A 13555-nucleotide genomic window follows, 5' to 3' on the forward strand; every position below is an offset into this window, starting at 1 on the left:
CCGGCCAGACCACTCCCCACTCCTACCTCATCCAGTTTCTGCTGGAACAACCGCTTGATTTCTTCCTTCTGAGCTTGGCAGTGAGTAAACAACTGTTGGGCCTTCCCCAGAAGTTGAGTATTCTTCTCCTAGAACAGAAGCAGGGACAGGAGAGGGTGGGGACACAGCAAGGTTAACAGGCGCATTATCCAGTGTAAAGAAATGGTAAAAAAAGGAATTTGTAAGTAGATAAAACAAAACTGCATGTGTAATGAACCTTTTTACAAACATGAGTTGTAAGGCACTGTTGTATGACAATTACAGTTTCTCCAAACGACCTTGACAGATTAGAGAACTGGGCCAAAACAAACAAGATGAATTTTAACAGGGAGAAATGTAAAGTATTGCACTTGGGCAAAAAAAATGAGAGGCACAAATACAAGATGGGTGACACCTGGCTTGAGAGCAGTACATGTGAAAAGGATCTAGGAGTCTTGGTTGACCACAAACTTGGCATGAGCCAACAGTGTGACGCGGCAGCTAAAAAAGCCAATGCAATTCTGGGCTGCATCAATAGGAGTATAGCATCTAGATCAAGGGAAGTAATAGTGCCACTGTATTCTGCTCTGGTCAGACCTCACCTGGAGTACTGTGTCCAGTTCTGGGCACCACAATTCAAGAAGGACACTGACAAGCTGGAACGTGTCCAGAGGAGGGCAACCAAAATGGCCAAAGGCCTGGAAACGATGCCTTATGAGGAACGGCTAAGGGAGCTGGGCATGTTTAGCCTGGAGAAGAGGAGGTTAAGGGGTGATATGATAGCCATGTTCAAATATATAAAAGGATGTCACATAGAGGAGGGAGAAAGGTTGTTTTCTGCTGCTCCGGAGAAGCAGACACGGAGCAATGGATCCAAACTACAAGAAAGAAGATTCCACCTAAACATTAGGAAGAACTTCCTGACAGTAAGAGCTGTTCGACAGTGGAATTTGCTGCCAAGGAGTGTGGTGGAGTCTCCTACTTTGGAGGTCTTTAAGCAGAGGCTTGACAACCATATGTCAGGAGTGCTCTGATGGTGTTTCCTGCTTGGCAGGGGGTTGGACTCGATGGCCCTTGTGGTCTCTTCCAACTCTATGATTCTATGATTCTATGATTCATCTCAAATTATTTACGTTCCTTCTTTTGCATTCTGTTTCAAGCTTCAGTGGTAAGAAAACTGAGAACTGCTGCAAGGCGGCAGCTATAGATTCCATTACAGCCTCTCGCTTGACTTTTCAAAACTGTGCTAATTATATCATTCCGCAAGAGCTTAAATCAACAGAGCTTTGTCGCTTCTCAGGGCCAAGGGTTGAGTTTCAAAATTCCAAAAGGGGCGATTACATTTCTACTCAGAAAAACTCCCTGATCAGGCTTAAAAGGAAGATCCTACACAGCTGCCGGAAGGAAGTTTGTCTCCTTACCTTTTCCTGTTCCAGTAACTGCTGAAGGTTCGCTTTATACTGAGGAGTCTTCATGTACGTCATGAACTGCATGTACTGGATCTTGAACGAATCTGTGTTAAGACCAGAGGAGATGGAGAACGGAAGGACATCGTCAACGACAGCCTTGCATTCAGGACCAGCCTCCCCCATCCCTGTCTCAGTAGAACAGCGGTCGTCCAGACTCCTTTAAATGAGCTGGCGACTCAGAGCCAGCAGCAGCTCCTATTTAAGGGCTCAGTCCGAGGACCTCTGGTGCTGAAACAATATCTGAGCTCCCTTTATATGGAATCTCTACCCTGAGCCCTATATGAGCTGTCCATGGTGCTACTGAAGATAGAGTCACAGGTCCTATTCAAGTCCCCCAAGGGCTGATGCTGAAACAATATTTGAGCTCCGCTCATATGGAGCGTCTAGCCTGAAGCCTCCACGGAGCTGTCCAGGGTGCTGATGAAGTCTCACATTTCCCTATTTGCACAAACCTGAACACACCCTCCCACACCGACCATGTGGGCTGGCCTGCTCATTAAAGGAGGGGGAAACCCTCTTACCTAGCAGCTTCTGGAGTGCAGGCGGGGTGGGGGTCACCAACAGCTGGTTTGACGAATGCCGCTGCACTTTAGGAGGTAGTTGGTAATACGGACTACGAGGTGACCTGTAAGCATCTGGAAGGGAGACGACGCAAGGTATTAAGTTTCTCACTTTGCTTTAGGAGCCCCACCCAAGGAAAACAGGAGGTTGTGGATTTGTGGCGAGGAAAACAAGCTGGGAGATGGCTTGAACCACAAGTGGAGGAAAGATGTGGTTGAATACAATCAAACACTGGTGAGGGCTCATCACCAAGCTTACCTATGAAGCCGTAAATGGCTCGGGACTGCTAGCCACTCAGGGAACAGGACACACACACACACAATGTGTGTGTGGGGAATGTGAAGTAGCCAATGCTACTCTAGATTCCTGCAGCCCCCCCCCCCATTAACTCTGCCAGCTCAGCTCTCCCCTGACTCCTGAAGGGGGCAGCGAATCACAAGATCAGGGTGTGGGGAATCCGTGAAGCCAGCCAATGCCTCTACCTAGCTCCACTCTTATCTCAGACACTGCATCAGTATATCACAATGTTGAAAACCAGCTATATCCTTATTCCAGACATCATGATGTATCAGAATATTGTGATGTTTAGCTGGTGATATATCGCGATGCTGAAGGCCAGATACTGCCCAGCCCTAGTAGGAGCAAAATCCAAGTGCACATTTAAGGAAAGCAACACCTTTTAAATTAACGTATTTTTCGCTCTATTAGACGCACCCAAACATAAGACACACCTAGTTTTTAGGGGAGGAAAACAAGAAATAAGAAAGCAACGCAAAGCCTCCTGAGCGAAGAGGGAGCGCTCCTCTCTCTTCGCTCAGGAGGCTTTCCGGGGCTATCCCTGAAGCCAGGAGAGCAAGCGGAATCAGTGCGCACCGATCCCCCTTGCCCTCCTGGCTTCAGCAAAAGCAAGCCTCCTGGCTCCCCCCCCCCACCTCCTGCAAAAGCCAGGGATAGGATAGCCATGCGAAGCCTCCGAAGGGCAGCAGGGTGAAGGCTCTCCCTGCCTGGAAGAGGCTAAGCCAGAAGCTAGAACAGCGAGAGGGAGCGCTGCGCAGTGCTCCCTCTTCCTGTTCTGGCTTCTGGGATAGCCGCACAGCCTACATTCGTTCCATAAGACACACACACATTTCCCCTTACTTTTTAGGAGGGGAAAAGTGCGTCTTATAGAGCGAAAAATACGGTGGCTTTATTCTGTAAACTGCCCCGAGACCTCTGGGTATAGGGCAGTATATAAATTCAATTAATTAATTAATTAATTAATGCCCACACCAGGGTGGCAGGTGGCCAGCTAACACCAAGCAACTTGGCAGCTCACCCTGAGGAGAAGACGAGCAGGCCTGCGAAACGGTCTGGGCGTGGAGGAGCTCCAGGGCGGTCTGGTTCCTCTTGGGCTTGCGCTCTGAGCTCACAATGTTCATCTTCTTGGGGCGCCCGCGCTTCCTGCCGGCCATTTTCCTCCCCTTCTTGCTCAGCTTCTTCTTGCGGGCTTTGGACGGAGATGGCTTTTTGATGGCGTTGGCCCCGGGGGCCGCCTCTTCTTCAGCACCATAGTCCTTTGTGCAACAAACAGATAAATAAGAGGACACGAAACCCAAGAAAAGCAGAAGCCCTTCCTCAAGAAGCTGCCCAAGGGCTCTCTGTTGCTCCCAGAGGCATGAGGACAAGAGTCTTGTGCTATACTTATGGGAAGGGCTGGTTACTGGGGGGAGGTGCTTGTTTGCCTGTACTTCCAATTTCAATTTTTTTCAAAAAAAACAACCTTGTTTGAAATGACTATTTAAAGAAATATTACAGTATGATGAACTCACGGCCAGATTTGAGCTATGAGCAACAGAAGTGAATAGATTATAATATTGTGGTTGTGATTTGATAGATAGAAGGAGCAGTAGAAGGGGAGAAACAACAACATGGAAAACGGAGTGGGAACAAAAATAAGAGAAAAGCTTTGATTGTATATGTTAAGAATGTTGAAACTTAATACAGTGGTGCCCCGCAAGACAAATGCCTTACAAGACGGAAAACTCGCTAGACGAAAGAGTTTTCTGTTTTGGAGGTGCTTCGCAAAACGAATCTCCTATGGGCTTGCTTCGCAAGACGACAATGTCTTGCGAGTTCCTGCTGGTTTTTTCCCCTCCCCCCCTTTTTGCAAGCCGCTAAGCCGCTTATCAGCTGATCCGATCAGCAGATAAGCCGCTAAAAGCCGCTAATAGCGCTAATCCGCTAATCCGTCAATGGGCTTGCTTCGCAAGACGAAAAAACCGCTAGACGAAGAGAATCACAGAACGGATTCTTTTCGTTTTGCGAGGCACCACTGTAAAATATAATTGGGGGGTGGGAAGGTTTGTTTAAAGAAATGTCATGTTGTAGATGTTGGGACCCCCCAGCACCACCCAGAAACATGCTGCCCCTCTGATGTGTGCCTGAGCCTGGCTTTTAGGAAACTGCAACTGTCCACACACAGCGGATTATTCGTGGGATCAGACCTTGGTCTCTTGGGCCTTTGTTGGCGTGGTGGTGTTGCTCTTGCTTTCTCGTTGCTGGCGACGTCTAGCTGCCTCTTGTTCCTCCTGCGGAGTGTAAACATTGAGAGCGTGAGCACGGAGAAGGCTGGGGGTTGGGGGGGAGAGAAAAGACAGGAAAACACCCCCCTCCTTCCAAACAATAAGAGGTGGAGGACACACAGGAAGAGCGTGTCATTTCTCCTCTTGAAAACGGACAACTCCACCGTGCGTGAAAATGTGAGCCTATCTCCCCGCAGCCTTTCCAACATTGGAGGATTTGAAACAGACGTTGGATAGTCAACCCATCAGGGATTATTTAACTGTGATTCCTGAATCAGAGGACTTGGACTAAATCAGGGATTTCCACACTTTGTTCTCCTGCTGTTTTGGAACTACAGTTCCCATCATTCCTGACCACTGGTCCTGCTAGCTAGGGATGGTGGGAGTCGTGGTCCAACAACAGCTGGAGACCCGAGTGTGAGAAACGCTGGTCCAGATGATTCCTTAGGGTCTCCTCCAGCTCCATGATTCCATGCATACCAGCCACGGGAGAAGAGTGCTTTTGCACCCGCGTTACGTGTCTCGGAGAGGCTGCGCTACTCTGAAGCTTCCACGACTGCAATTAGGCTTAAAAAGTAAAACGGCTATTGTTACGCCACTTACCCTGAGTTTTGGATTTTTGAGACTAGAGAAGTAGTTTTCAAGCTAAATAGCAACGACAAGAAAAATAGATCAGTATAATAAATAAATGAATAAACCTCCTCAGATGTTCCAGGTGTTTCAAAGGAGCATTCAGGCATCGTCTCCCTAAAAGCTACACCAAGAACTCACCCTTAAAATATCATCACACCAGCATTTAGTGATTTGGGAGCAACAAAATGAGACGTCTTGTTTATTTTTTCCTATGAAATTTATATATGACTTGATTGTAAAAAAGCAAAAGCAAAAAAAAAACCCCACCACTCTCAAAATAGTTTACAGAAAGCAGCGTCTAAGAAGCGGACAGAACTTGTGTTGATGGACCACAATCACAGGGCAATGACTGAACAATGGGAAACTGCAGACACTGTGTTCTTGGGAACCGCAAGCGACAAACAGTCAGGGCAGCGGTGGGGGGACTGGGAACTTGCCACCTAAAATCACCAAAGATAAAAGGTTGCAGCCCAACTAAATAAATAAATGCAAAAGAGAGGCGTCAGGGTCCTAACGCAGAGCACCCAGGAACTTTGGGGTCCCTTCCAGCTTGACAATTCCATAATTCTAATTCTCTGCGGAAGGTGGTTTGTGGATTTCGCTTGCTGCTGCCCCCCCACCCCTTTTATTTTTATTGTATATATTTATTAAATTTATATGCTGCCCTTCATCAAAGATCTCTGGGCGGTTCACAGAATGAAATACAGAATAAAACACAAGTAAATAATTAAACCAAAACAACAAAACAGTAACACACCCTTTCCTGACCCCACCAGGAACACAAATGCATTGGCTGAGAAACTAACATGCCAGGTGAAAGGTGCAAAGGGCGAACACAATCCATATTCCTTTTATAATATATGGCAAAGGTTTACTGAATACATAAATTGTTCAGACTGTGGCAGGAATCCACCCAGCACTCATGGGAAAATGTGGTGTGATCTCTTAAAGAGTAATCATATGAAACTTTTAACACGTGGGCATGCTGAAAGTCTGCAATTTTATCAGGACATGTTATTTGTTGTTTACTGTTGTAACAGCTACTTTCCTAGCTTACTGTACCATGAAAATAAATAAAACTTTTTTTAAAAAAATGCACAATAAAATTAGGCCGATGATGCTCACCACTGCCATTTGCTATAAATTAATACACAAACTTATTCACACACACCCCCTCACGGACAGCCCCCCCCCCCACCCACTGCCCTGTGTGCAGCTACTCACTATGGTCCGATCAATAGTATGCAGGTAGTAAGAAACAGGTTTCCCAGTCCATGAGACAGACCCTTTGAGTGGTGACAGTTCTACGACTCTCATAATAGTGCCGATATCTTTTGGGGGAGGAGAAAGATGGGAGAGGGTTAAAGAGGAAACAGGAGCGCCAGCTGCGGAGCACATTTCAGAGTGGCACCCCACCCTTCATGCTGTTTCACTAGGGAACTCATTCCCGCAGGAGCCAGGGGTGGACAGCAACTTAGACGGTTTTCAAAGAGGACTGGGCAAATTGACGGAGGGGGAGAAGGCTGCCAAGCCACAATGGCCAGAAGCAGTAAGTGCTTCTGAATACCAGCTGTGGTAGAAGGCGAGAGAGCTCTTGGGCTGGGGTCCTGATTGCAGGATTCCCACAGGCGCCTCGCTGCAATAACAGGATGCTGGAAAAGAATTGGCCTGATCCCGCAAGCTCTTCTTAGGTTCTTTTAAAAAAACAAAAGCCTGTTTGCATACACCAAAGATCGGTCATCTCTAGGTGTGGCTGAGTGGAAGGTCAATGGTCAGGGGTGCTGCGATTTGAGACTCTTAATATAGGGCTTCCCAAACAAGGGTCTCCAGTTGTTTTGGGACTACAATTCCCATCATCCCTGACCACTGGTCTTGCTAGCTAGGGATGATGGGAGTTGTAGTCCCAAAACAACAGGAGGCTCTGACAACATCTGGCAGAGGGATCAGAGACACACAGAAATTTCCTGTCCTGACCTAAGAATTAGCATTCATTGCGGTATCATTCCCTCTTGAGAAGACGGAATGCCTTTTCTTAGAGCAGAGATGGGGAACCTACGTCCCTCCAAGTATTGTCATTCTAGGAATGTCTCTATTTAGAACAGGCATCCCTTCCTGGGTGGTAGAGATGCCTCTTCTTAGATGACGGGAGTTCTGTTAGGATTTCACCTCCCCTATGCTGCAGATATAGGATTGTTGGATCACGTGTCTGTATGTAATGCATTTCAGCTGCTGATTGTTAGAGCTATATAAGAGGAAAGGGAGATACACTGTTTGTTCCCTTCCTCCCACTGTTCTCTCACAGTGATGTTTTGTTTCAGCGTTCTCTCCGAGGAAGAGAGAGAAAGAGGAGCCATGTTTACTTCGTACTGTTGTGTTTGATTTCATTGCAATAAATAAGGATTAGATGTTACACCCCAAAGCTAACGCTTCTATTTTGGACTCTGCTAGTCGTGTGCTCATGTCCCAGGAGGATATGGGTCACATCAGTGTGACGGGAGACCCGAGTGATGAATCCCGGGCGACGCTGCATTGGGGGATGGCACAAGGGCCTCGGCGTTATCTCCCAACAAGTTCAAGCCCAGGGACATCCGAGGGAGCAGGCATAAGGGCTGCACACCTAGCTGCTCACGCTCAGTTCAAAACCTAACACACTTTTAAAATAGAGAGAGGTCTTACCACTCAAGTTTCGACTGTTTATTCTAAAGTTCAATGGTGCAAAAGGTTTCGAGGATACAATCTGGCCACCTGTCAGGGGAAAAAGCAGGAACAGAGCCCCCTCGTTAGTTACCCTAAAGCAGTGGACAGGGCACAGGTCAAGTTTGTGCCTTCTTATGTCAAAAAGGCAAGGCTTTAGGAATCTCTCCTTTCCCCCAATCATTGTTCCTTGCTAACGTAAAATCAAAAAGCACAGGCAAACAAAAGGCAGGGAACATAAATCAAAAGTAAACAAACCACAGAGAGAATGCATTTGGCCAAGAAACTGAAGAGTTGGCCCTCTCTCCCTGTGGTGCAAGAATAGGTGGACACTGGCTACTGCAGAGGCAAGAACTTGCGATGACACATTTCCAGGACCTGAAACATTTCCCTGCCATTGGGTGGGATTCCACTCCTCACGGGTCAATTTCAGATATGTGCCACACTCTCTTCCCCGGCTAAATTGCAAAACAAAAAAAGGCTTTTCGTGCTGCATTGATTTTTCTACATTATCTGCTCTCTGTTAATTTCGGAAACACAGTATTGCTACTGCGCTCTGCACCTCTAATCATGTTTTCCCTCTTTCTTTTCCGCCTGCACTTTTGATTTCGTGTTAATAACCATTTTGACAATCTTACCATCAGGGAGGTTCACGGGTGCTGCACGTAAACTGTCTTAACTCTCCCCCCCCCCCCGACTCACCAAGTTGAACAGATGGTTTTATATGAACTGTGGAGTTTGGCCTGGACATCTGAAGATAAGGGATCCCCTACCCACCCCAAATAACATCTGAAGTGATCTACAGGGCTCAAGAAAGCTTCCCTAATGGCTGCATATAAATCGTTTCCTTTTAGGTCACAGGTTAATTGCTCTTTATACGGAGGGCAGAGAAGGGCGGGCAGAGCCCGGTGGCGTTCTGCAGCAGCGCCCCCTCAGCCTAGTGAACCATATTCACCAATTAAGTGTACTTGCGGTCTTTTTTAAAAACAACAACAGCACAGGTAAATACAGCAATACAGAGGACATGAACACTTGCCACATCTAAAGCTAGACCTTTTGTCTGAAGAGCTGAATGAGGGAGAGGAAGAGCAAAAAAGAGGAACAAAAAACATGTGTGAAAGCGTTTAAGCAATAAATATTGGAGCAGCCGAACCACAGGCACACACAGGCACACACATGAACATTCAGATCAGCCCTAGTAAACTGGGCCCAGCCCTAGCTGCAGCAAAATCTCACTGACGTGAGAGCCGTGCTTGAAATTAGCCAGGCGCCAGGCGCATTTTGCTCCTGGCTTTCGACCACCTGCAACCAAGTGAACATGCCTGGGCGCCACAATGGTGCCTGGTATCTCCACCATCTGGAGGTGAATGCCTGGGGATCACTGGATCAGGATTGTAATTCCCCATCCTGTAGAATTCCATGCTTAAGGAAATCAGTGCTCACTGGAAGGAGTACTCATTGGAAGGACAGATCCTGAAGCTGAGGCTCCAAGACTTTGGCCACCTCATGAGAAGAGAAGACTCTCTGGAAAAGACCCTGATGTTGGGGAAGATGGAGGGTGCAAGGAGAAGGGGACGACAGAGGACAAGATGGTGGGACAGTGTTCTAACTGCTGGAAGCAAACTGCTGGAAGTAAACAAGCAAATTGGTGTCCCCCCCCATATGTAGAGGGACGCGGGTGGCGCTGTGGGTAAAACCGCAGTGCCTAGGACTTGCCGATCGTATGGTCGGCGGTTTGAATCCCTGCGGTGGGGTGAGCTCCCATCGTTCGGTCCCAGCTCCTGCCCACCTAGCAGTTAGAAAGCACCCTTAAGTGCAAGTAGATAAATAGGTACCGCTTTATAGCGGGAAGGTAAACGGCGTTTCCGTGTGCTGCGCTGGTGCAGACTCAGCAGAGCAGCTTCGTCACGCTGGCCACATGACCCAGAAGTGTCCTCAGACGGCGCCGGCTCCCAGCCTCTAGAGTGAGGTGAGCGCGCAACCCTAGAGTCGGACACGACTGGCCTTTGGACAGGGGTACCTTTACCTTTACCCCATATGTAGGTGCTGGACTTGTAAGAAAACCGAGGGTATTTTGGGATAGGATATATGATGAGATAAAAAAGATGAGACGAGATGGTTGGATAGTGTTCTCAAAGCTACCAGCATGAGTTTGACCAAACTGCGGGAGGCAGTGGAAGACAGAGGTGCCTGGCGTGCTCTGGTCCAGGGGGTCACGAAGAGTTGGACACGACTAAACGATTAAACAACAACAACAACAACAACATCCTGTAGAATTCTATCCGTTGTATTTCATCTGCGCAATCAGAAATAATTTCTGGAACCAAAATGCTTTCTCTGTGCAGCCTGAGCTGGAGCAGCCACCACTAAGAGAAAGAGGATGGAACAGGCCAATAGAGATGCAGACTGTCCCTGGATCAAGTGTCTTTTCTTCTTCAAATTCTCAGAGCTCTTTACCTGGCTCAAGGTTGTCCTCTGAACTAGCCAGGTGCTTAACTGATAATCAATCACAGTCAGTCCTTCATTAGGAAAATAAGACTTTAGAGCCGTCTTGCCCCGAAAGGGGTAACTAGGCATTGAATTTTGGCAACTGTAATCTTGGTTTCAGGAGCCACTTGGCACCTAGCTTATTTATCAGAGTTTTCAACACTGTGTCAGAGGGAGATTTATTCTGGATGCCTCTCTGTATATAAAAAAAATGCCAGCCAAATGCAGCCTTCTGCTTTTTCTTACATCAATCTTCCTATACTATTCTGCCAGATGGGTTAATAGTCATCTTGTTTTTTTCAGTTGTATAGCTATGGTATTTTTCTATTACTCGGTCATATCACTAGAGAGAAAAACATTGTCACAGATCTGCCAGAATGCGTAATATTGTGATATATGTACTTTGAAATTGGCATTTTTGGTTTTAATACAGGGTGAGTCTTTTAAAAGAGACCCAGTGGAACATGTGTACTCTGTACCCACGGGGCCTCTTTTAAAGGACTCACCGTGTATAAAATTCAGTTAAAAATTGCACATGCACACACAAAGAATTGGGCCCAAATCACCCAACTGGGGTGGAAGGAAAACCCCAAGACAAAGGGTGAGAACAAAGCTTTTGCCTGACACCTGTGGAAGAGAACTGCTCCCTGTGACAACACCCATGAGATCGAAGAAGACTGGCAGGCTGAAACAAAAGCGCCTGGGAGGGAGTTTCACAGCCACAGGACTCATCAAGGCCGCCAGATCGCATTTCAAGAGCAGGTGTCAAGTCCTCATTTGTGGGCTGTTATAATTTTTACAAGGTGAGATCAACCTGAGCCAGTTTTCTGCTGAAGGACAAAGACAAGGACTGATAGCGGCTGTTTTAAGAGAGGGTGAAGGGAAGTGGCTGGCCACTGTGGGAACAGGATGAGGGGCTGAGAAGGATGTTGACAAGCTAGAAGGTGGGCAGAGGAGGGAGACCAAGATGATCAAGGGTCTGGAAACCAAGCCTTATGAAGAACAGTTGAAGGAGTTGGTACATTTAGCCTGGAAAAAGAAGAGACTGAGAGGGGATAGGATGGTCACCTTCAAAGATCTGAAGGTGGAATAAGCTTGCTTTCTGCTGCCAAACCAACAGATACAGATTGCAAGAAACGAGATTCCAGCTAAACAACTTCCTGGTGTTAACAAATGCTTGACAGTAGAACGGACTCCCTTGGAAGGTAGCAAACTCTCCTACAATGGAGAATTTTAAACAGAGCTTGAGTGGGATTCTTTAGCTGTGATTCCCAGATTGCAAGGGTCCCCGTTCATATATCTATGAGCTACAGCTCCCTGAGCTTCGGCTGTGCTGGCTGAAGGGAGCCAGCGTGCAGGAACATCTAGAAACATCTAGAAACACGACATCAGTTGCCCCTGCCGATATCCATTCTAGGAAGCCCGTTTATTGCGGGCAGAACAGCCACCTCCAACATACAAAGAACATACTCGTTGCTGCCACCACACAACTGAAAAAGCACAACTGTCATCCCAACAGTGGAGAGGCCAGTGGAGAGGACGCAACTCATTACCTTCCTTCATGTTTGCGAATCGCTCCTTCAGCTGATGATCCACCTCAGGTCCAAAGGCAAAGTTATTCACAAAAATAACACTGGAAGGTAAGAGGAGTTTTAGTAAAACATGGACACACACTGTCTTGTTTTCGCTGCAAGGGGTGGGGGAAGGATGCATGTGTGTGTGTGTGCACGCGTACGCACACATGCGTGTGCACACACATGTACTTTTCTGGCAAGGCATAACATAGCTTTCAACTCTCATATGTGTTTCACTAAAGCCACCCCAGAAAATACAGGGGAACATGTTCCACATTTGTAAAATAACTTAGAAATGCAATTCAGCGGTGCTCCAAGCAACATGGTCTGGGTTTTTTAAAATAATAATAATAATAATTTAATAATAATTTATTATTTATACCCCGCCCATCTGGCTGGGCTTCCCCAGCCACTCTGGGCGGCTAGCCACTCTGGGCTAAATACGTCCCGGCCACACCAATCCAAGCCTGACACTTCCCATCCCCCTGGTTTTAGTACCTGAAAGCCCACTTCATTCTCTACAGACCCTCTCAGGTGCCGAGATAGCAGAAGAGGCCCTCTTGGCAGCTCCAGCTTCCTCAGAAGTTCAGGGGTGGTGGCTGCCCTGGCGGAGAGGGCCTTCTCAGCGGTGGCCCCAAAGTTCTGGAACTCCTTCCCCACATAGGTGCATCAGACTGGACACTGAGGTCCAGCTGCAAGGGCCTTCTGGCAGTTCCCTAACCCTAGGCGAGAAGTTCCAAGCCACCAGGCAGAGGGCCTTCCCGGTGGTGGCACCCACTCTGTGCAATGCGCTCCCATCAGATGTCAATGAGACAAATGACTACACAACTTTTAAAAGACACCTGAAGGCAGCCCTGTATTGGGAAATGTTTAATGTTAAATGTTTTATTAAGTTTTCATATGTGTTGGAAGCCACTCAGAGTGCCTAGGGAAACCCAGCCAGGTGCACGGGGTATAAAATAATAATAATAATAATAATAATAATTATTATTATTATTACAGTGGTGCCTCGCAAGACGAAAAGAATCCGTTCTGTGATTCTCTTCGTCTAGCGGTTTTTTCGTCTTGCGAAGCAAGCCCATTGAAGGATTAGCGGATTAGCGCTATTAGTGGCTTTTAGCGGCTTATCTGCTGATCGGATCAGCTGATAAGCGGCTTAGCGGCTTAGAAAAGGGGGGGAGGGGGGGAAAAGCAGGAACTCGCAATACATTGTTGTCTTGCGAAGCAAGCCCATAGGAAATTCGTTTTGCGAAGCACCTCCAAAACGGAAAACTCTTTCGTCTAGCGAGTTTCCCGTCTTGCGAGGCATTCCTCTTGCGGGGCACCACTGTATTATTGGAACCTTCAGCACACAGCTTCTGGAGGAATCACAGGTTTTTGCCCCAGGCCTTTGACACCCGAAGTCCATATTTTTAGGACCCACATCTCTTTGTGGCCCCTGAGTTGTTCCAAACCGTTTTAACTGCTTTAACCTGCCCTGGGATCTTAGGGTGAAGGACAGTTAAATAGCAACCACCACGGCCACCACTAGCCAGGTGATCCCCTGAGCAGGATGCCC

General features: G+C 47.3%; 1 protein-coding gene across 5 annotated transcripts in view; it reads right to left on the reverse strand.

The window, feature by feature from the left end:
• The window catches only part of DOT1L (DOT1 like histone lysine methyltransferase), an 83629-nt gene that overhangs the window by 29300 nt on the left and 40774 nt on the right, over positions 1 to 13555 (reverse strand). For all 5 annotated transcript variants that reach the window (XM_082206229.1, XM_082206228.1, XM_082206227.1 and 2 more), the window contains exons 9-17: positions 11977 to 12056; positions 7919 to 7987; positions 6467 to 6573; positions 5213 to 5254; positions 4532 to 4615; positions 3364 to 3601; positions 2009 to 2122; positions 1440 to 1531; positions 27 to 128 (exon numbers count right to left, since the gene is read on the reverse strand). In XM_082206229.1, coding sequence (XP_082062355.1) covers positions 27 to 128; positions 1440 to 1531; positions 2009 to 2122; positions 3364 to 3601; positions 4532 to 4615; positions 5213 to 5254; positions 6467 to 6573; positions 7919 to 7987; positions 11977 to 12056 — 928 coding nt within the window. The remainder of the gene's footprint in view (positions 1 to 26; positions 129 to 1439; positions 1532 to 2008; positions 2123 to 3363; positions 3602 to 4531; positions 4616 to 5212; positions 5255 to 6466; positions 6574 to 7918; positions 7988 to 11976; positions 12057 to 13555) is intronic.

Source organism: Podarcis vaucheri (assembly GCF_965113315.1).
Source record: "Podarcis vaucheri genome assembly, chromosome: 18".
Classification (NCBI taxonomy): domain Eukaryota; kingdom Metazoa; phylum Chordata; class Lepidosauria; order Squamata; family Lacertidae; genus Podarcis; species Podarcis vaucheri.